At 41.2% G+C, this 21969-nt stretch overlaps 2 protein-coding genes across 8 annotated transcripts in view; both read left to right on the forward strand.

The window, feature by feature from the left end:
• PKD1L2 (polycystin 1 like 2) overlaps positions 1 to 13859 on the forward strand; it is a 39048-nt gene extending 25189 nt beyond the window's left edge. For 4 of the 7 annotated variants that reach the window (XM_039558351.1, XM_039558348.1, XM_039558346.1 and 1 more), the window contains 17 exons: positions 319 to 465; positions 977 to 1176; positions 1332 to 1558; positions 2065 to 2278; positions 3225 to 3453; positions 4219 to 4450; positions 4894 to 4990; positions 5677 to 5817; positions 6521 to 6706; positions 7511 to 7838; positions 7930 to 8063; positions 8972 to 9099; positions 9436 to 9596; positions 10274 to 10484; positions 11007 to 11108; positions 12262 to 12393; positions 13191 to 13859. In XM_039558351.1, coding sequence (XP_039414285.1) covers positions 319 to 465; positions 977 to 1176; positions 1332 to 1558; positions 2065 to 2278; positions 3225 to 3453; positions 4219 to 4450; positions 4894 to 4990; positions 5677 to 5817; positions 6521 to 6706; positions 7511 to 7838; positions 7930 to 8063; positions 8972 to 9099; positions 9436 to 9596; positions 10274 to 10484; positions 11007 to 11108; positions 12262 to 12393; positions 13191 to 13316 — 2995 coding nt within the window. In that variant the 3' untranslated portion in view covers positions 13317 to 13859. Of the gene's footprint in view, positions 1 to 318; positions 466 to 976; positions 1177 to 1331; positions 1559 to 2064; positions 2279 to 3224; positions 3454 to 4218; positions 4451 to 4893; positions 4991 to 5676; positions 5818 to 6520; positions 6707 to 7510; positions 7839 to 7929; positions 8064 to 8971; positions 9100 to 9435; positions 9597 to 10273; positions 10485 to 11006; positions 11109 to 12261; positions 12394 to 13190 lie in introns of those variants that run through there. The other 3 variants (XM_039558349.1, XM_039558350.1, XM_039558352.1) reach the window with 3 other exon arrangements.
• A 191-nt stretch (positions 13860 to 14050) lies between these two features.
• Positions 14051 to 21530, forward strand: GCSH (glycine cleavage system protein H). The gene is made up of 5 exons (XM_039558554.1): positions 14051 to 14187; positions 17522 to 17601; positions 18626 to 18689; positions 20249 to 20380; positions 20955 to 21530. Exons 1-5 carry the CDS (start codon positions 14067 to 14069, stop codon positions 21050 to 21052), a joined length of 495 nt encoding a protein of 164 aa, XP_039414488.1. The 5' UTR covers positions 14051 to 14066; the 3' UTR covers positions 21053 to 21530.
• Positions 21531 to 21969: the final 439 nt, after the last annotated feature.

Raw genomic sequence — 21969 nt, forward strand, 5'->3', positions numbered from 1 at the left:
AAAGATCCACAAATAATTTTTTATAATGACAGCAGCTTTCCTTTTCTAGCACTTGAAAAAACTTTGTGCAGTTCTAGAAAGAAAAGAAGTGTTAGATCCTAGTTTTTGCAGATGAATAGACCAAATCATAGTCTAAACCGCAGGACCAGGAGTGCTTCCCATATCCCAGGTCCAGTACAGGATGGGATGTGTTCTGTGCCTTACAGTTCAGTCGCCCTAAGAAGCCAAAGGCCAGAGTTTGTCCTCCACAGTCTTGTTGAGTTCTGAATTTAACACACTCAGTGACATATGACTGTGCCCTGTGTGTTTCTCCAACAGGTATGTGAATCGAGTATCAGTCCATGATCTGGCACGGGATCAGAAATGGTACTTCCTCTGTAACTCTTGGCTAGCCATTGATATTGGAGAATGTGTCCTAGATAAAATGTTCCCGGTAGCAACAGAACAGGACCTGAAGCAGTTCAGGTACCCCCTATTTCACAGGTTTTTTTTCCTCTTGATAGCAGTCAGTCTAGAAAAGCAAGCATGGAAAAAACAGACCAAAGCCCTAGAAAAAAATGAAAACAAGGCAGGTTTTTCCACTGCCCTTAAAGGGCTCTGAACAAGAGAAAAAAGAAGGATGGTTAAGTAAATCTAATCATTACCCTAACAGTACTACCATACTGAAAATATTGGTGCTAAAGAAGGATAGCCTGACAGGACCTAGAGAAACCCAAACATCTTCTCTTATGTGTAATTTTCTTAACAATTTAGGTAGGAACTATTCACCTTCCCTCCATGCTGTAGCCAGAAGTATAGGACATAAGTAGCTATGACCATTCCATGCAAATCAATCAATGATATTTGATAATTTCTCCTAGTTATTATTTCTTCTGATAGTGCCTAGAAGCATGGACAGGTTAGGACCCTGAACTAGAGTTTTGTTCTTCCCTCTCCTTTTTATGAATCCATTTGATTTCCCTCTTGTCCTTCCCAGCAATCTGTTTTTCATGAAGACCTCCCAGGGTTTCCAGGATGGGCACATCTGGTACTCGGTTTTCAGCCGCTCCCCACGAAGCTCCTTTACACGAGCCCAGCGCGTGTCCTGTTGCTTCTCACTGCTCCTCTGCACCATGCTGACCAGCATCATGTTCTGGGGTGTGCCAAAGGATCCTGCTGAGCAGAAGATGGATTTGGGTAACAATCCTCAACATTGCTTGGGCAAGCAAATAGAGAGACAGCAGAATCTGGAAGCAAAAGTTGAATAAATGGGCTTTCTCACAAGAAAGAGACTTGATGGTTTATCTTGCCTGGGTTTATTTTTCCTTCTCCCCTCTGTTTGACCTTGACAGGTAAGATCGAGTTCACATGGCAGGAAGTGATGATTGGCTTTGAGAGCTCCCTCCTCATGTTCCCCATCAACCTGCTCATTGTGCAAATCTTCAGGAACATACGACCCCGGCCAGCCCAGCAGGGGAGAGAGAAGAAGCCGGGAAAAAATGGTCGTGTATCCCCACGCCTGCCTCCCACCCCACGGGCCGCCCAGGCTGCCTCTCTCACCCCAGAGGCTGTGACAAAGGCAAGTCCCAATGAGTCCTGTACTGCCCTCTGCTGCCACGCACTACCGGCTTCCCCAGCGCCACAAACGATCCCTGTCTGATGCACTTCAGCCTGTCTGAAGAGAAAAGACAGTTACCGCTGGTGCAAAGCACGCATTTGCCCACCTAAATGCAATCCTTCATTAAGGTTGTCTTTGTACATCCCAGCCCTTGCACAGTTATTGTGTGTGACCAAATCACTGTGTTCAGGAGTTAAAGCAAATGCTAAGCAAGACAGTGAAGATAGACGGTATCATGGACCACATCCTTCTCAGCTTAGGTCCTCAGGCCCTTTCAAACCCTGAAAGCTGCCCTCCTGAACTCACTGAAATCTGTCTGTCACACCCAGCACTGTAGGATGTGCTATTCTTATCCATTCTGGATATTTTAGCAATTGGTGCAGATCCCAGCCAGTGGTGCTGTCAGATCACATCAGCATAACCCACTGCAGCCAGAGTCACTGCTGTGTTGCTGCTGTCTTTCCTAGGACATAAGAAGAATTGCCAACTCACTCTTTAAAGCCCTGAAGACTCCATCTCTCACCTCAGCACCAGACCTTGAAAAATCAACTAACATCAACACACTTTTGTCATTGGTTGCGGACATCATCTGTCAGCAGAACAGAGCTGGGCAAGGGTTTTATCATGAGAGCAAGAAGGATGGTCCTATAAGTGTCACATTAGGTGCTGTGGATATCCAAGGTAAATAACACACTGTGAAATGCCTGCTGAAACCTTTGCAGTGAAAATTATTATAGCACTGGATGTCATGACCCAAGCTCTTCTTATATTTTCTGACTCAAAGGCAACTACAGAATCACAGAATAGCTGAGGTCTTAGAAGGGATCTCTGGATCCTACCATGCTGCTCAGAGCAGAGTCAGCAGGAGCAGAATTGTCCAAGATCAAATCCAGTCAGATGCTGAATGTCTCCCCAAGGATGAGGACTCCACAAATTATTTGAGCAACCTGCTACAGTGTCCAATACATAAGTTTTTTCTTATGTTCAGAAATTTTGCATGTTTTAAGGTGTGCCCATTGCCTCTTGTTCTTTCACTGCACCACTGAGTGCACAACTAAGTAAAGACAACTGTGAAATCTGTTTCTTATGCTGTATAATCAAATGTTTGCTACCAGTCTGGCCTGGGAGCAGGATCAGCATCTACCAATGAAAAGACTCACAAATATCAGTTGTTTCACAGTCTTTTTGACCTGTCCTTTTATTTCTTCTTGGCCTTGTGCTGTTGTTCCTTTCAGTCTGGCTCTCAACTAAACAAGAATGTATGAGTAAACAATATCACTGATTTCATTAAGGCTCACATTTGGCTTTTCCAGTGAGTCTTCCAAGCTACTAATTGCACAGGCACCCAAGAACAAATTAACAGTTGATCTGATCTGACCTGTCTATTAAGCTTTTAGGACTGCTGTTTAACTAAGTTGCCTTCTGGAAAAAATTCCAAGCCATTCCAGCACAAGAGCATTATGCTCTAGTACTAAAGCTGCTTTTACATATCCCTTCAAATGTTACTCTTCACTTCATCACACTCATGATCTTTAGCTCCAGTTCTTCCACCCTTTATATTGAACAATATTTTAATCTAGGATTATCTATTTTCTCAATAAATCAATGAATAATTCTTTGCCTGCAGAAAAAGCAAGAAGTCCAACTCCAGAGAAGAGAATTTGTGAGCAGCTGAAATACAGTGATTACCATCGCTGCTTGTACATGCAACTCCAGCATGTAGAGATGGAGCTGGAATTGCTGGGGCCCCATAAATTTCAGATGCCTCAGAGTTACACACAAGCTGTTTGTCAGGTTCAGCATTTGAAGAACCTCCTGGAGAACCAAATCTGCTCATCAGCATCCATCAGTGAGGGGTAACCCAGTTCTCATCTCATTCTCAGTATAAGTAAATTCAGGTCATTAATTCAAAATTGGACAGGATGACAGAGCCCAAATAATTACTGCTTAATATGTGCTAGATAACTATCATTATATCTGTAAAAATAAGTCTTACTATAATACCACTGCAGGAGCTACAAAGAAATTTCCATGCACTGTGAACTGCACACAAAGGCAATAATGACCCATCATTGCTGTTTGTCATTTTTGCCTCCAAAGTGGAAAGTTACAGTACAATGCCATGTGATAGTAAAGGACTGGGATAATCACTGAGCTCCAAAGTCACAGAAGACTCTTAAAATGTATGGATAAAGAAAAATTAATAAGCAGACAAAAATAGTTCAGTGAAATATGATAATTAAGTTGGAAGTATTGGAAACAATTGCACTAATTACGTCACTTGGCCTTCATGGCGATCACAAGAGATGCATTCGGCATTAAATGCACTCATAGCTTTGTCAATAGTTCTACTGGAGATTCAATTATGCATGAACTGAGGAGTAAATAAGCCCATCACATTTATTTTGGTTTTAGCTGATCTCTGCACGCCTCCCCATTATTTTTTCTCACTGTACTTTTTGCTATCCATATACCCTATATAACTACATTAATTAAAAGAATTTAGAATATTTTGATTTTATATCATTAGTTGTTGCCTATTACCAGTAAACCTTATGACTGTGATTTTGGTTCCTATTCCATCTCAGACTGATTTTTTTCTCTTCTGGTTGACTCTCAAGGTGGTCCCATACTCCAAACTTCTCCAATGATGACAAGAAAAGTTTTTCCCACAGAGGGCTGCCCTGGTGGTTTGTGTTCATCGCTTGGTTCCTTGTGGCAGCCACCAGCGGTGTGTCCGGGTTCTTTACCATGCTCTACGGACTCCATTATGGCAAGGAGAACTCCATCAAGTGGCTGATCTCCATGGTCATCTCCTTCCTGGAAAGTCTTTTCATCACACAGCCCTTAAAGGTGAGAGCCTCAGAAATACAACCACTGGCCAAGATGAACCTCATCTGCTGCCATTGCAGAAAGACAATGTAACATGTTCTAAAGAGCTACAGGATTTAAGATACAAAATGAGAAGTCTTCGCCCTTAAAACAAGAGGAAGCAGTTGGTTTACAGAGTTCTGCTGGCTTTTGCTGACATTAACTCCATTAGTTTCATCTCCCTTGCTTTGTCAGGGTTTAATGAGGTTTCTCCATAGGAAGGGTGTGTCACAAAATCAGTTTAGCTGGACAAACCCCAGCACTGTGCCCTGTTCTCTTTTTTATGGGCTTCAGCTGCATGGGTTCAACAAGCCCAAAGCACAGTTGTGTTCCTCCAGTGCCTGGATCCAAAGGGATCCAGGTCAAAGCCTGAGCTTCTTTATATGAAATGGGCATATGGTGAGTCTATAGCTGATTCTTTCCAGGTGCTGGGATTTGCTGCTTTTTTTGCTCTGGTTCTGAAGAAAGTGGAACATGAGGATGAAGAAAACACAGCTATTGATGAGCCTTTATCTGCACCAGGTAACTGCCTGTAAAGTGAGAAATTATTAAAGAAAGTGCAGTCTTCTCCTAGCTTTTGGTGTGCTTTATGCTTGAATACGTGACTCAGCTCAACTGCCTTGCAACAAAACCTGTAACTATTCCACAACTTAGGGAAAATAAATAAGTGACCCAATGCAAAACACAACCTTCATGTAGACTGGTAGCTCTTTATCTGACAAGCATAAATAAAACCTCTCACAAAGAAATTTCCCACATCCTTTAAGGCCTATATAAAGGTTTCCAGGTTACATACTTTTCCACAACCACAGTTATCTGTATTATTCCCCTAAACTGAACAGTGGCTTCTGCAGTCATAATCATATCTAAATAAAGCCTTGACTAGCAGACAGGAATCCTAAGGCACATCAAAGTTATCTGATCTACAGCTTCCTCCCTGCTCAGCCTCAGGCTACAAATACACCACCTTCTGAGATGCTCAGCCTAGAGACACCTGGGCTACACCTGGTCCTAAACCCAACACAGTTTTTGTGAGCTCCTTCCCTCCCCGCTGTTTGCCTTGCTATAGTAATGGTTAAAACCACATCCTCTGTCTTCCTAAGGGAAAGCATTAAATAGAAATGTTTCCTTAGAATGTCCAAAGGAAGAAAAAGCAGGACATGGATAATCTGTTGACTAATTCCAAGGTTCACTGCTCTCCCTCACAGGTGATTCACACCCTCTCTTTGGAGCCCAAAGAGACAGCAGAAGCAATATTTACCGGCCACCTCCTGCTGCTGATGTGGAGAAAATGAAAATCAGCTGCATGAAGGAGAAGAAAGCTTTTGCCCTCATCAGGGAAATCCTGGGTATTATCCACATGTAGATTATCTTGTTTTATTCAGTAATACTCATCAGTAATTTTACATCAGTGAAAATATTGTTCTCTTGGGTGACAAAGTTTTGGCATATCTTCAGCTTTCTGCCAGACGTTATGATGTAGAGACAGGCTGTTCCATGGCAGCTGGAGCTGCAAGGAGGTGGGAATGTTAGCTGGAGATAAAAGTGTGGCTAAGGCTTCATTTTACAGTAAAGAAACACATCACACACATGAGAGGTTAAAGAAAAGTAGAAAGGATAAAAGGAGGAAGTCAATAGTTAAATGAAGCTGAAATCAAAGAGCAGATGGAGGCCATCTTTCTAAAAGCAGATAGTATCTATAGATAATGATTTATGCCCCTGTTTTATTTTCTCTAAACTCAATGGCAAAAATACCTCAACTTCACTTGGAACAAAGTCAGACTGCTCATTTTATTTACAGCTGCCATGACTACTTCTCTTTAGCCTTCCCACTTATTTTCTTGACTGCTGCTCATATTCCAAATGTGAAACACTTAAACTGCAGCACATTGAAGCAGCTTGGGTGCATTCATTGGCACTGGTCACTAAGTCTATAAAGCACCTCTGTGGCCTAATAAGCGCTGACAGAAGAAATCATTCACACAATTTATTTTGAACAGCATTGTTAACTCAGAGCTCACATGTGCTGTCTCTTTCTGGGTTTTTTTCCAGCCTATCTGGGGTTTTTATGGATGCTGTTACTGATTGCCTATGGGCAGAGAGATCCCAATTCCTACTATTTAAACAAACACATTGAGGACAGCTTTACAGATGGATTCCATGATGTCTACAGTTACCAGGATTTTTTCATGTGGGCAAACACTACCTTACTCAAAAACCTTTATGGATCATATAAAGGTGAAGATTCACATTGTTTCCCTTCAGCTTGTCAGATTCTGAAACATTATTTTTAATACTTATCTCTAACTTGCATATTTCAGTGGAGAAAGGGACTGTGAGTATATGAGGCTAGCAAGAAATCTTACAATAGGAATACTAGTGGATAACAAAACCCTACAGCTTGGCCCCAAGTTAAACGTCCCCTGATATTTTCCTTATGTTTAATACAACCCAAAAGTTCTGCACTGCAATGTTAAATTTTTCACATTTTACATTACTTACTCCAGATATATCCTCAGTTTTACACAACTTTCTTTCCATAATAATAATAAAAAAAAAAGAATGGCAGACAGGTGGCACCATAAAGCTTTTCCTCAGGAGAGCTGTTTGCATCAGGACTTGGGTCAATGTGAAGGCAAATTATGCAATATCACCATGTTTCTATCTAGCCATATCCAGTAAAATATGACTCATTTTCCAGCTCACATTTAATGGTAAATGTTGAAATATATTAGCATAGTTGTTCTTTGGGCATGACAGGCCACATGAACACTGTATAAAGTCACTTTTCTCCCCCAGGCCCCACTTTTCTTCTGTATAAAATACAGATGGGGAGTGACACAGAACTCTGTTAGTGTGAATTGTATTTAAGAACTCAGTTCAAATCAACATGAGGGTTTCATTTTCATGACTATTTTGCTTACAGTGTTTCCGAGAAAAGAATATATGGCAAAATATTAAGGCATCACTGACTCATAAAAGAAATTAATATTATTAATTTTGTCATATTGCCAGTGCTGCTCTTTTCCATCTCCTGTTTAGGATTCATTACAGATGGCAATTCCAAGCTGGTGGGTAGTGCCCGAATTCGCCAAGTAAGAGTGAGAGGAGGCACCTGCCCCATTTCTCCCAGACTCCAGCACGTAGCTGAGGAATGCCGTGCTCCATACTCCCTACAAACAGAAGATACATCAGCTTATGGGGAACACTGGAATACCTCAGCCTTTGATAACTCCTCTGACTTGAGCTCAGCATGGCAGTATCAGAGTCAGTCCAAACTGAGAGGACACCCCATCTGGGGCAAATTTGCCATCTACAGCGGAGGGGGATATGTGATTCACCTGGGAACTGACCCTAAAAATGCCTCCAGGTACCACTTGTATTCTTGTAAATTATCAGTGCATCCTCCACGTGATACATTCCTGTATGAGTTAGATCACTGGCTGCAATTCTTTTGACAGAATTCTCCAGTACCTTTTCAAAAATGTCTGGCTTGACACGTTCACAAGAGCAGTGTTTGTTGAATTTACAGTCTACAATGCCAACGTGAACCTGTTCTGCATTATAAGCCTGATGTTTGAAAGCAATGCTTTAGGTGAGAACCTTTCCTAAGTTACACATTTATGAAGAGAGCAAGCAGTGCACCTAGAGAAGGTAGATTTACACACTGCCAGTGTTTTCCTAGTTTTTTCTTTAGTAAAGACAAGTGTTTTAATAAATCTAATCATGAGAGAATCAATGCAAATTTTACAAACCATTTAGGAAAAACGCAGCATCACAGTAATATAGACCATAATGGAATATCTTATGTTTGCTTATGCTGTGGTCATCTATTGATAAAGAAAACACACTATTGAAACTTGATCTCCAGAATTTACACATCAGGAACAAGAAAAATTCTGTTTCCTAATCACTGCAGCTAATCAATACAATATTAAGACAAAAAATACAAATAACAGTCTGTCTTTTTTCTTCCAGATGACTTCTAATATATAGCTATGTAAATATGTAATACATAATGTGGATAAAACAGAATAGTGAAACCAAATTCTGGTTTAAAGGCTATAGGAAAACATTTGGTCTGAGCAGCAGCCTCTCTTGGTGTGTCCAAGTATCAGAAAATGCCCAAACTGACCACAAAACTAAGCTAATTTTGGGTTTAGAATGAGATTCAGCTTTTTAAAAAATTCCAAGTTCTCCTGCTGTATTTCTGCATTTGCAGTCCAATCCAAACTGAGCCCTATTGGGATTACTATTGTGCTATCACACAGACAGCACTACCACTGTAAAAGCCTTGACTCTGAAATTCCTGTTTGAGGAAAGTTTCAAATACTTAGAGGGTTACTCACATAGTCAAGTCTAAATCTCAGTTCAGTGGTTGGATTCAGCCTCACATTGATGTGAAAGCGAGTACAGAAGTCTTACTGGTGAACTGAGTTGTTTGAATGAAAGCAGAAAGGTGTCATTATCAGAGCCTTGAGGTGACCTCTGATTGTTTTTTAGGGGCCTTCTTCACAAGCACAGAGCTGCAAAGTGTCCGGCTCTACCCCTACACCAACAGCCTCCACATCTTTGTGGTTGCAGCAGAAGTCATTTATTTCCTCTTCATTGTGTACTACATGATAGTACAGGTGAGGTCCAATGGAAAGTTTGGCTGAGAGCATTTCCTTGTGCCTGCTGTTGATTTCACTCACAAAAGCTTTAGGGCTGTACTTGATTTTAGTAGTGCTGGTGCTGCTACACCAATGGAAGATTGAATTAGATACAGTGTCAGTATTAAATAATAGGAAAGCAAAACTGTATTTGGCTGGAATGATTCTTTTGAGAAAGATAATGAGAACCTAGTGCAAGCTGTAGTTTTATTAATGCAGAGTAGTCTGCTTAATTGTGGAGGGCATTGCCCTAATCTTCAGAGGTGGACTGTATGATATGGAGTGATGAGACTGAAACAGTAAAACTCCTCACAGGGCAAGCTGATGAAGAGTCTGAGATGGAGATATTTCCATAGCAAGTGGAATCTCCTGGAGCTGGCCATTATACTGATTAGCTGGAGTGCTCTGTCAGTGTTTGTGAAACGGACAGTCCTTGGGACCCGAGACATCAGCTACTACCAGGAACACAAGGAGGAGTAAGTACTAATGCTATTTAGTGCATCCTTTGTTGTTGCTGCTTATGCAGAAATAAATCTGTTTTTCCTCTTCCCAGACAGCACTTTGTCTGTGCTAGATATTGCTGTCCTAGATGGTTATATTCATGAAGCCTGTGAGTGTGTCAGGGCTTAGATTTGTGCCAGCAATAGGATTTTCTTTTGATACTGCTCTAGTAAAATCCAGCAGGCTTGAGCACCAAGTTCCCTTTTTTAGCCCCTAATTTCCTCTCTTGTGAACCAACAAGCCTTTCTGCTATGGGACATCCACCCAGAAAGCACATAATCTGCCTTGTTCTTTGTTGTAAAAAGCCATTGGTTAGAGGACAATAATGGATTCTTTCGTACAGAATGGAAAATTGTAACATCTTTTTTAAAATGGTCACATAGGAAAGAGGTGGTAGAATCACAGGATAATGAGCAGAACTGGGGCTACAGCCTAGACCTCCTCTCCTTAAAAAAAAAAAACTTAGCCATGCACAACTGAGCTTTTTGTGTGCACACAGTAGGAAGTGCAGGTGGGAACACGCAAGGAGGAATTCATTAGGCCTCCACTGAAACCAAGGACAGAGTAAATGGCGTTTCCAGCATACCCATTTATGCACTTCAAAGGATTCCGTGTGCATGATATATTATGTATTTTCTTTTTTTCCTAACAGCTCTGTAAGCTTCAGTGAAACAGCGAGAGCTGATGCAGTTCTTGGCTACCTGATTGCATTCCTGGTGCTTCTCTCCACAGTGAAACTGTGGCATCTGCTGAGGCTCAACCCTAAACTGAACATGATCACTTCAGCACTAAGGAGGGCATGGGGTGATATCTCTGGATTCATCACTGTTATTGCAATCATGTTCCTCGCCTATTCCATTGCTGTGAGTATGACAGTGCTTTCTGTGTTCTGCAGTCTGCTTCCAGGTACTGTCAGGCTAAATCAACTGTTTCTGAATGCTAAAAGCAACATAACTTTACCATGTAAAATGGAATAAGCTGCCTGTCTAAATCTTAGGTTAGCAGCTTGGAGCCCAAGTCCTCTGTATGAGTGAAAGTGAAGTTAAAACATCCACTTGTCTGTTCTTTGCAAACTGAAATTTAGTGAAAAATCAAACACTGAGCTGAAAAATAAGGATTCGTTATGTGCAATAGATGTGACAAAGAACAAAGTACAGAAAAAAAGATTTTCTGGACAAAACTTAAATCATGGAGAGTTCAGAAAGTGCCACTTTCCATTTGGCTAGTTCATAAGTGGGATATAAGTACCTTTTTTACATATCTAGTGGCAAGCTCAGCAGATGTAAGACACATTCTCATACCTATGATAAAAGGTTTTACAGCTAAACACATTTTGCAGCAAGGACTCTGATCATGACACAAGACGTGGCTTCTGTCCTCTGCAGGCAAACCTGATATTTGGATGGAAGCTCTACTCTTACAAAACTCTCTTTGATTCGGCAGAGACCATGGTCAGTCTTCAGCTGGGAATCTTCAACTATGAGGAGGTACCACATCTAATTTTGAGAAGTTTACAACCATACAGTTGGCATCTCAGCTATCAAATATGCTTTAACCCAGCAAATAGAAGGACTTTCAGTTAGTGTTAAACATTAATGTAATTTTGCAAGCTCCACAGCTTCCTAAAGCAGCCACCTTTTCTGAGCAAGAAAAAGACGCCAAGTGAAATCTCTTTCATGTCCTGTTTTGACCATGAGGAGGCTCATAATGAACCTTTCATTAAGAAACCTGCTCACATTTCAGCTAGAGATGTTACTAATTGATTGAAGGTTTTGAGCAATTTCCTTAGAAAGCTATGTATAGAAATGTGAACAAAGCCCTGTTTGTCCTGAACACCCCCTCTGTCTTTCCAAGAAAGGCAAGGCCTTCCACAAGGGAACTTCATGTTCTTCAGTAAAATCTTTTAAATATTTCAATATCCTTTGAACATTTCTTTGTGGATTAATTCTTGGGCATCTCTGACTGTGAAGTCCTCCTTGGTGGATGTCTTTAGACCATGGACCTAATAGGATATGGGTGGCTTTGAAGATCAGTAATTGGGCATAGACTTTTCCACCTCTCCCATTCATGTTAATCTTGAAAATACATTCCTGTACCGTAGCTTATATGAAGATTAGGGTTCGGATTTTTCACAACCCTTGGTTTATAAGTGTCTCTGACAGTCAGACTGTGCTTCTTTGTAAAGCATACAGTACAGTAAAGTAAATGCATACAGAGATTTCATCTATTTTGAAAGCTGAGGCAGGAGGAAGCTTCAGCTGTTCTGTGGATAAGCAGATCTCAGCCTTGTCAACTTTCATGTGCAACTGTCATACCATTACAATCAAATGCAAATGCTTAAAAAAAACCCCAAAATTGTCCATATTCACACACACACACACACATATATATAAATATTCTCTTGTCTTTGTACTATATTGTATCAGCACAGGACAGTGACTAAAGGAGAAATTTTGTATATATGTATAATACATATGACATAATTGATTACATACAAGATTTTCAAAGTGACAAACTTATTATTGGGTCTTAACTGCTTGTATGTAAGTGTATATGTATATCTGTATGTCTGTATGTATGGTTTTTTGTTTGTTTGTTATCACAATCACAATATGATGTCTTACCTTATGCATTACACAGGTCTTGGACTATAATCCAGTTTTAGGCTCCTTCTTAATTGGATCCTGCATAATTTTTATGACATTTGTGGTACTGAATCTATTCATTTCGGTGATTCTGGTTGCTTTTAGTGAGGAGCAGAAGCACTACCAGGTTTGTTCATCTAAGCTCTCCTGCTTTTAACATTTTTTGTTCAGTGCTTACTCAGGTATTCAACCATGGATGAAAACCATGTAAATTCAGTCCAACTCTTTAAAAGGCAACATTTGTTCAGAAAGTACACTTCAGATTTTGCAGATTTACACTGTCCATTCCTGTTCATATGAGTCCTTGTTCAGATCTGAATTGTAGCCTTCTGTTCACATACTAAATCCAGCAATAAACTCTTAGGCTTGTGCTCAGCTATACTGAAATCAGTGCCAAAACTGCTACTGAAGTGCCTGAGGCTTTACAGCTCCTTTTAAAACTCTCACTGTGAGTGCCTGACCCATTCAAGCTACTGATAGTGTGAAATCCAGCTTAACACTCCAGTACTGACCAGAATTCCTCTACATTTTACATAAAGTCAAGGGACATGAAAACAAAGAATACGATTGATAGAAGACAAGATATATTGAGTTTTTCTCATTTACTTCATGTAGAAATGGTGGGTGTCTCATTGAGTATACCATGAGCTGTATAGGAGCTGGCAAGTGCACTCCAGGCTCCTGTAGAGAGATTTCCATGGGATTTGACAACTAAAATTTCTATAGTGTCCATACTCATTTGGGGCTTCTGTCTGAATAAAAATATTGGCATGATGTTTTGCTTGTCAGCCACTCGTGCTCTGCTGAAAGTTGGCTTATTTCACCTCAGGTAGAGATTTTGTCTTGCAACTTGCTCTGGCTTCAGCAGACACTGAATCCACTTTGGATGTGCAACTCTTCGTAACTTATTCGTTGTTATTTCAGGCTTCAGAAGAAGAGGAGATTGTTGATCTAATGCTAATGAAACTCTTCAGTTTCTTTGGGATTAAATGCAAGAAGGAAGAGAAGCCAGTCACCAATGGACAACCGGAACAACCTGTCAGCGAGTGAACGAAGACCGCGTTGAAGTCACTTTGCTTGTGGGCAAAGTATTTACTTGTTTGCTACCAGCTGCAGTGGTTAGAGTTAGGCTAGGTTATAGGCTTACATTATTACAGCTTGTGACTAAAACGGGCTCACCCAAGGGAACGGCTTGAGCTGTGTCAGGGGAGGTTTGTGTTGGATATTAGGAAAAGGTTTTTCACCCAGAGGGTGGTCGGGCACTGAACAGGCTCCCCAGGGAGCCCCAAACCTGAGAGAGCTCAGAAAACGTTTGGACAACGCTCTCGGGCACATATGGGATTTTTGGGGTGCCTCTGTAGGGCCAGGAGCTGGACTTTGATCCTTGTGGGTCCCTTCCAACTCAGCCTATTCCGTGATTCTGGGAAAATGGTGCGGTGTTCACCCCCAAAGTGCTGCCGGCGTGTTATTCTGGAGTAATAGCTAAGAAATAGCGGTAACCCTAAGACGCAACGTCCCACGTGCACTTGTAGTAGACTTGGCATCTGTATTTATTAAATAAACACCGAGCGGCTGTTGCATTGTTTGGCTAAATCCTCTCCTCCGAGGCGGCGCACGGAACATGGCGGCCCCTCAGGCCGCCCCAGTGCCCGCTGCCAGCGGAGCGCGCAGCCGACTCCGGGCCGCTGCTTCTCAGGGCCCGCGGGTCCCCCCGGCCACCGCCGCCCGCCCCGGCCCCGGCCCCGCCCCGCCGCCATCGCCACCTCCCGCCGGTGCCGCCCCCGCCCGCCCCCGGCAAAGATGGCGTGGCGAGCGCTGCGGCGGGTCGGGCCGGTGCTGGCGCCGCGCTGCCCGCGCCTCCCGCTGCCGCAGCGGGGGCCTGCGGCCCGCAGGCTGGGCACCAGCTCGCTGCTGCTGTCCGGTGAGTGGCGGCCCGAGGGAGGGAGGTGAGCGGCGGGCAGGCGGGACAGCGGCCCGGTGCTGCGGAGAGCCGGCGGTGCCTCTGCCCGGCAGGGTGGGCAGGGTGGGCTGCGGGAGCTCGCCCCGGCCCAGCCCGCGGGGTAGCCCCCGCCAGCCGGGGCTGGGTGCGCGGAGTGGCCGGAGCGCGGGTCCCGCCGGCGGCAGCCGCCGTCTATCCTTCTATCCCTATGTCCCTCTGTCCCTCCCTCCTTCCCTGCCTCCCGGTGGCCCCTCGGAGCGCGATGCTGCAGCCGCCCGGAGCCCCCCGGTGTCGGCGGGGCCGGAGAACCTCGCAAGATGGCTGAAGCCTCGGAGGGCCCCTCACCTGCCCCCGGTCCTGCTGCTGGCACTCCCGATCCCGCTCCCACACGAGCAGGTTCACCTCCGTTAGTTGGCCAGAAACTTTTATCGGCATCTCCACACTGCAGTTTTTAGCAAAGCGGCTCAGTCCCCCTCTGGACCCATGCAGGTTTCGCAGAGTGGGCCGAGCGGGGAGCACACCAGCTTGCCCAAAAAAGCGGATCGCTTTTCCCGGGATTGCCGCTCGTAAACAGCTTGATGTTGGCTCCAAGGAGCATCAGCAGCACAAGAAAGGGCCAAGGGTGGGTGTCCGGTGGAGGCAGAGCCGCAGCAGGGACTGGCGTGGGCAGCCAGGGAGCCCCAGTCAGGCCGGCAGGGCCTTGAGCCGCTCTGGGCTGCAGGAGTTTGGTTCTGGCTCCTGTGCAGCCACAGCTGCACGAGTGGCACGGCCGGGGATGGGCTCGGGCATCAGTGCTTGCTGTGATTTTGCATTTGGGGTAGTTCATTCTGAAAGCGTCTACTGCAGTCAAAGCTCTTTTTGAATGGAAGTTACCCATGAAAGTCTGAAAAACAGGATCAGTGGTACTCTAGCAAACAGAAATGTTTAAAAAGTAGGCGAGAAGAGGAGAATATGCTTTAAAAGTAATGACTGCCACTAAGAAGAGCTCATCCATTTCTTTCCAGATAATCTTAAACCTACCTGTTTAATTGCCTTCTGCTGCAAGTGAAAGAAATAACATTTATTGGTCATTACTTGCAAACTGAGTCAAGATCTAAGCTTTTTTTCACTATTCAATGTACCCATTGTTTTTCTATACACATCACTTGAAGGAGTAACAAACAGTGCTTTTGTTTTAGGCAGAGAGGAAAAGTTTTGTATGCCTCTCTGTGGCGGTGTGAGTTCGCTCTTCAGGTATATATAAATATTTAACAGAGGCAGGTTACACTAAATGAAGGCCTGAGTTCAGAGTGTGCTACTTAAGCTGAAACCAAAGTCCTGTTGAAATGAATGAAGCTAGAGTAAATTCAGCTGCTCTTCTGAAAAAGAATGCAGAGAGATTGACATTTCATATTCCTTTAGGTTGATTTATTTAATGGGTTGACCACATCAGTTCAAAGTTCAGATTCTGAGATTACTTATTAACTGTTTTTAATTTGACCTTTACTTTATTTGCAGTGGTTTTTGTTGCATGCTCAGAATTTTAATTTTTCAATTTCTTTTTCTTTTTTTTTTTTTTTTTTTTTGGCCTGCAAGAAAGTTAGATGCTCTTCTAACTGTTCAGGACATTTTCCTGCTGTATTCCAAACTGGTGTGAAAATCTTCTGGTTTTTTATTAGCCTTGCTTTATAAACAGATTCTATACAATATTATTATTCTAAATAAAAATGTGCTGGTTGGCTTCTTTTTGACATGTTCAGCTTGGGTTTGAGATTTGTCAACTGTCATTCTCCATTCTTACAGTTCATTACTCATTTCCAATAGAATTCCCATGGGTTTAACATCTTGACCTGAAATTATTTGAGACATTTAAGATTCTGTTCATTAGAGTGTGTCATGAGATTTTTTTGTAGTTATAAGTAATGCTAGATGAAATTCTCTGTGGATTTTTGACTGGTAAGCCATGGGAAAATACTTTATATTTACAATTTATTCATATTTGTTTGTGTACTATACTTGCAAAACCACGTATTGCTCTACTGAGCTCTATAAAACCTGGGCCCTATTCTAAGACAAACCATTTAACCTGAGACTTGCTACTCTTGAACTTTTCAAACACAAATAAGAGGATCACTGCAATTGAAGCAGCTTAAAATATGACTGGAAATATTTTAGCAGGTCTACAGTGAGAACTTCTGTTTTCCTTCACATACAATTTTAGAAAATGTACAAGGACTTGCAGAAGTGTAGTTTCTCTGGTGTTTGCCATAAAGAGTCCAGCCCACAGGATGAGCTTGACAGGAGAATCTTGAACTCAAAAGGAATGTGCAGCTGTACTATGGCACTCATCACTCAGGGAGCTGTTTCAGAAGTTATTTTTTTCAGCTTCTGCAACATCCCTTACCTGACTGGATGGGTGCTGCAAGTGGAAAATAAAAATAAATTAATTAAAATAATGATAAAAAAAAAGTAGGAAGGTATCTGCAGGGAAATTATATAGAAGTGAGAAAACGGACAAGGCAGGCTGAAAATGCTCAGAGTAAGAAAAGTTCCAGGAAAAATGTTAGCAAGAAAAATATTGCCTGTTTCAGTTACTTCTTTTGAAGTTTCTCCATATGACTTTATAAAAACAATTGCTCTAATAAAGCTGTCTTGAATCTTACAGATTTGAAATGTAAGGAGAATTGTAACTTTGCTGTGAAAAGACTTAACAAGGTTTTAAACAGGCTTATTTGTAACATGATACAGAATAACTACTGTGTTCTTCTCACAGTAGCAATATTAACAGAGAGCAAATTCTGTTAGGTAGCAGTTGTCTGTGTAAGTCACCTTATTAATTGTCCTGTATTAATTTGCCTTAATTTTACATAGATCTGTGCCAGCTGTGCACTTTGAATGAGATGCTGTAATGTTTTTTAGAGTCACTAACACTGGCCTTCCCAGCCATAATAAAGAAGTTATCAGAAATAAACACTAAATATGTTTGAAAAGTCACTGTGCTATCACAGAAATGTATAACTACGGGTAAAATACACATATAAGCTTTAGATTTGCACTTCTGTTTGAAGGAGAGCTGGTCCTTTTAGTCCTGTACTTTATCAGTCTCCAGATGGTTGCACAGGAACTGATAATACTCTGAGCAGGACACCCAGTCCTGCCCCTGTCACTATGTCCTGAGCAGAACAAGGTGCTTCTGTAAATTGCATGGGCTGTTTAAAATATTTTCCAAGAAAAATGAACAAACTCAGTGAAAAGCCCCACGGTTTAAGCTGCAAATGTGTATTTAAGTGAGCAACATGTCACTTCTTTCTGAAATACCAAGTTTGTTTCCTTTTAGCCCGCAAATTCACAGACAAGCACGAATGGGTATCTGTGGAAAATGGCATTGGAACAGTAGGAATCAGCAATTTTGCACAGGTATTGATCCGTCCCCCCTTCTCCAAGTCTGCAATATTTATTTATGCCTATCTGCTCTGTCCTTGCTCTTTGGACATTTACAGGTTTTTTATTGTTTTAATTGCATATGCGACACACTGAGCATGATTTTCTGGACTTAGGTCTATCACATTATTTGTGATATTTGTGCTATCTCAGCATTCTGATAAGGTCTTAATAGCTTCAGATTGAACCTGTGGAGAGCTGAACTTGGTGAGAAACTTCAATGTTCAGCTCTAAGCCTGAGCAGTTCATGGCTGTGAAGAGGACATCACGTACTTTTTTAGGTCAAATTTCCCTTGAACACAAATATGGTGAAATCCCTCTGGCTAAAGAACAGTTGTGAACAGATTTACAGCATGGCATGTATTTCTTACTCAATTCCTTTGGGTTTTTTGTTCTCATGCAGGTACTTGATTTGGAATAGTCACAGGCAAATTCTGGGCAGAGATTCGCTGTATGTGAAACTTAAGAAAAATGAATGGGACAAGCCAGCAATAAATGGAACTAATGTTTCTTAGGACAAGCAGCATCTCCTTTAATCTCAGTTTTCTGTCAATAACTCTAATACTCTGTGAGATCTCTGGTCTTTTTTGAGATAGGATACATGTGTCAGGGAAGAGTTGAGCCAATTCTTATGGTGATACAGGTCTTAGTTAAGTTACTAAGGACAAATTTTGTGCTAACAGCTCTCTGTAGCTGATGCTAAGATCAGCAGATGTTATTCCTCATTCTGCCAGAAGAAATCTCCATAGAACTTGAGCCTGCGGGTTATTAGCACTGTAATAGAGAAACAATAATTTGGTATTTGGGCTATGATAACAAAACAGTTTATTCATATTAAGCATTTGCTAAGAAAAAGTGAAAAATACTCAATCCTTAAAGAATGAGAACAACATTTAGAGACAGAGACTACTGATATGCAGATTCTAGAGTTACTGTATCAGTCCTCTTCTATGCATAGTTTTGTTAATGTATGCTCTGATGCTTTTGTTTTGCTTTTAAGGAAGCATTAGGAGACGTTGTTTACTGTAGTCTTCCAGAAGTTGGGACAAAATTGAGTAAACACGGTAAGTTTCAATTCTAGTTGCTCTTGAAGTGATTATTCTACTCATCCCACTCTTCCTTTGCAAAGATGCATTTTCTGAAATAATATTTATGGTCATTAATATCATTATGAAGTTTCTGTATGCAAAATAAATTCAGGTATTTCTACAAGAGACAGCTTTAATTTGAAATTCTCACTGTCAAGACTGTGCTTAGCAGCAGAAAATACCTGCTTTTTAAACTGTGAAGAAATTTATTCAAAGAGACAGTATTTAAAATATTTTTTGTAATGATTTTATCTATATTTTGTTTTTCAAATATTTGTGCTTTGATCTGAACTTGCAAGTGTTTATTTGTAATTCTCCAGTTATACACTTTGTGAATTGCATGAGGTGAAACTTCTAATTGATATCAAGGTCTAACTTTTCTACAAATATAGGACTCAGTAATTTTGGGGTATTAAATGTAATCACAGGTTTTTGCTTATTAGTGATGTACAAATTGTTACATTCTTCATCATTCAATTATGTAACTTTTCTTGTTAAAGAAAGTGAACATAAACAGGTAGAAATGAAAGGCCTTTTCCTGTATTAACATTGAGAGCTGTCTGGGTAGTATATGAGGAAAAGCTTGTCATTATCTTTAGACAATTTTTTAAAAAGAAATGTGGGTTTATGAGGTAAAGGAGAAGGCCTTTCTTCTGCCATCCTTACTGTGGAATAGCTCCCTATCAAACTGTTTTGGCCAAATGTGTTACATTGAATGCTGACTGTTAGACAAAAGGTCTCTCTGTGTAGGATTTTAATTAACCAACTTGTAGTTTTGCTTTATTTGAAGGAATTTCATTTCCGTTTAAGTTCTTCTCTTTTCTGCCCATTCTGGCCTCAGTCTAATTCCAAGCTTTCCCAGAACAAGTTGTTCTCAGATCCCTTGTGCTGGTGCCTATCTACTCTTCTGACAGGTCCCTGTTCCTTCAGCCTCTGTCTTGTTTGCTTGTGGCTGAGAACTGCTCTGCACTAACATTGCTCCAGGCACCATTTCCATAACTCCCTCCAAAACAGGAAAAAGGGAAGAGCTGCTGGGTGCTTCCAGTGTGGTGCTTCTGAATACTAATGTGTGTTTTCCAGTGAATGCAAATATAACACTTGATAGCATTTCTGAAGGAAAAATGGGATTGCTGAAATTGTGGCTGTGTTGATTTTGTAACCAAATTATGAATAAAAAGGTTTAAATTGTAGCTAAAAGGCACATTTAAACCTCTTGCAGCAAGAGCTGGGTGTTGTTCCTTCTAAGTTAATATATCATGTGCTGTGGGGCTTTAGGCAAAGGATTAACCAAATGTAAGAAATTCCTGTCCCTTCTGTAGTAGCCAGCTAGCACAATTTCCCCAGAATTCAAGACCATAAACATCAAATTTAATAATGCTGATCCTTGTCATAAAGTGGGTGACTTCAGTCTGTCTTCTTGCTCAAGATGTAGACATTTCTTCACTGGTTGGGTCATCACCAGGATGTCTGACTGAAAAAACTGCAGTGCTTCGTGTTTTCCCCTTAGAAACATTCCATCATATTCTCTGTTTCAGATGAGTTTGGAGCTTTGGAAAGCGTGAAAGCTGCTAGTGAACTCTACTCCCCTCTCTCAGGAGAAGTGACTGAGATTAATGCTGCCCTTGCAGATAATCCAGGGCTTGTCAATAAATCTTGTTATCAAGATGGTAAGATGTCATTTTTATCTTTCATAATGAATACTATGTGGATTCTTGCTACTACAAATGGCTCTGCAATTCCTGTTCTTCCAGTTCAATGTTGTGGAGACTTAAATGGAATATACTGAATGTAGTTCAAGCCCAATAAAATTTAACATTAAAGCATTATAACAGTCTTATCTTTGAACAGTGGTTTTACATCTTATTTTCAGATATACACTGTGGCTGAATTTAAATCTACTTCCCTTGACTCCATTTCTAGTTTTGGATCTTGTAAGAGTTCATGATACTGAGCTCAGGCTCCTTTATTCTTTCCAGACAGTATCTCCCTATGCCACTGTCAGAGCCAGCACTAAATTACACAACTGCTCTGACCCCAAAGGCCATTTCTTATGATGGGATGGTTGGTTGTTCATTTTTTCAAATACTGAAACATTGTTTTGCCTGCACAAAAACCTGGCTGATTCTCCAGTGCTCCAAGGCTGGTTGTTCCTGCTGGGAGTGCTTTCCTAAAGCAGTAATAGGAATGCATCTTTCTTGTAGGATGTTAGCAACCCTTTATTTTTTAATTTCCTGACTACAGGTTGGCTTATCAAGATGACTGTGGCAAACCCTGCTGAACTTGATGAACTGATGACTGAAGATGCCTATGAGAAATACATAAAATCCATTGAGGACTGAGCTGGAATAATGAAATAAATTCATACAAAATATTTCAGTGTAGTTTGTCATCAATCAAGGAAATACTGAATATCCAGTTTTGGCAACTTGAAAAGCACCACTTAAGATCACATATACAAGACTATAAATAATTACAGTGATGAAAGTGTTTCACATCAGTGTACCCAAGAGGGTTTTTTATTCTGTTGTCTGATTCATGTAACTCCAGATGTTATCTATAATATTTTGGGAAACAAAATTCACTTGCTAAAATACATAGTTTCATAGATTCATTTGACATCAAATTTACTAACAACAGCCTTAAAATGGCAGTTTTGTCATAGGCACGTGACTGTTCTCATAATCTGGACTACTGTTTTCCCTGAGATACTTTTCTATTGCTCCCAGACCATTGAAAAGCAGTGTCTTCCTAAACTCCTCATGTTTTTCTTTCTTAGTTGTAAAGATGATACCAAAAAAGGAGAAGCCATATCAACTACCTCTCTGTGTGATTTTTATTTCTTTATAGAATTTATTAATCCTTTGCTTTCCTTCTTTTTTTTTTTTTTTTTTTTTACTGTGTAATCAAATAGTCCTGCCTGTGAGGCAGGAGGGATGGGGGCCCTGCCTTCCCCTTTCTGTGCTTTCTTAGTGTGCAAAGCTCCTGCAGTGATTGTTTATCCAGGTTCTACAGTGGCTTATTTAGGCTGTATTTTTGTCTAGCAAACACTACCTAAGTCACAACTCATAAAGCAATTAATTTTACATCTTGTGCCTGGCAATTGTGATTTCAGCAGAGCAGAGGCTTGTGAAAATTGTGTGATCAGGAATAGTTTGACATATGTATCCATGTGTGTCTGTATTTAAGATCAATTAGGGCAACTGCCCTAATGACATCGCAGGACTGAACCCAAAACTTCCCCTTGGCAAACCAGTGA

This window comes from Corvus cornix, chromosome 11 (assembly GCF_000738735.6).
Source record: "Corvus cornix cornix isolate S_Up_H32 chromosome 11, ASM73873v5, whole genome shotgun sequence".
Lineage (NCBI taxonomy): Eukaryota > Metazoa > Chordata > Aves > Passeriformes > Corvidae > Corvus > Corvus cornix.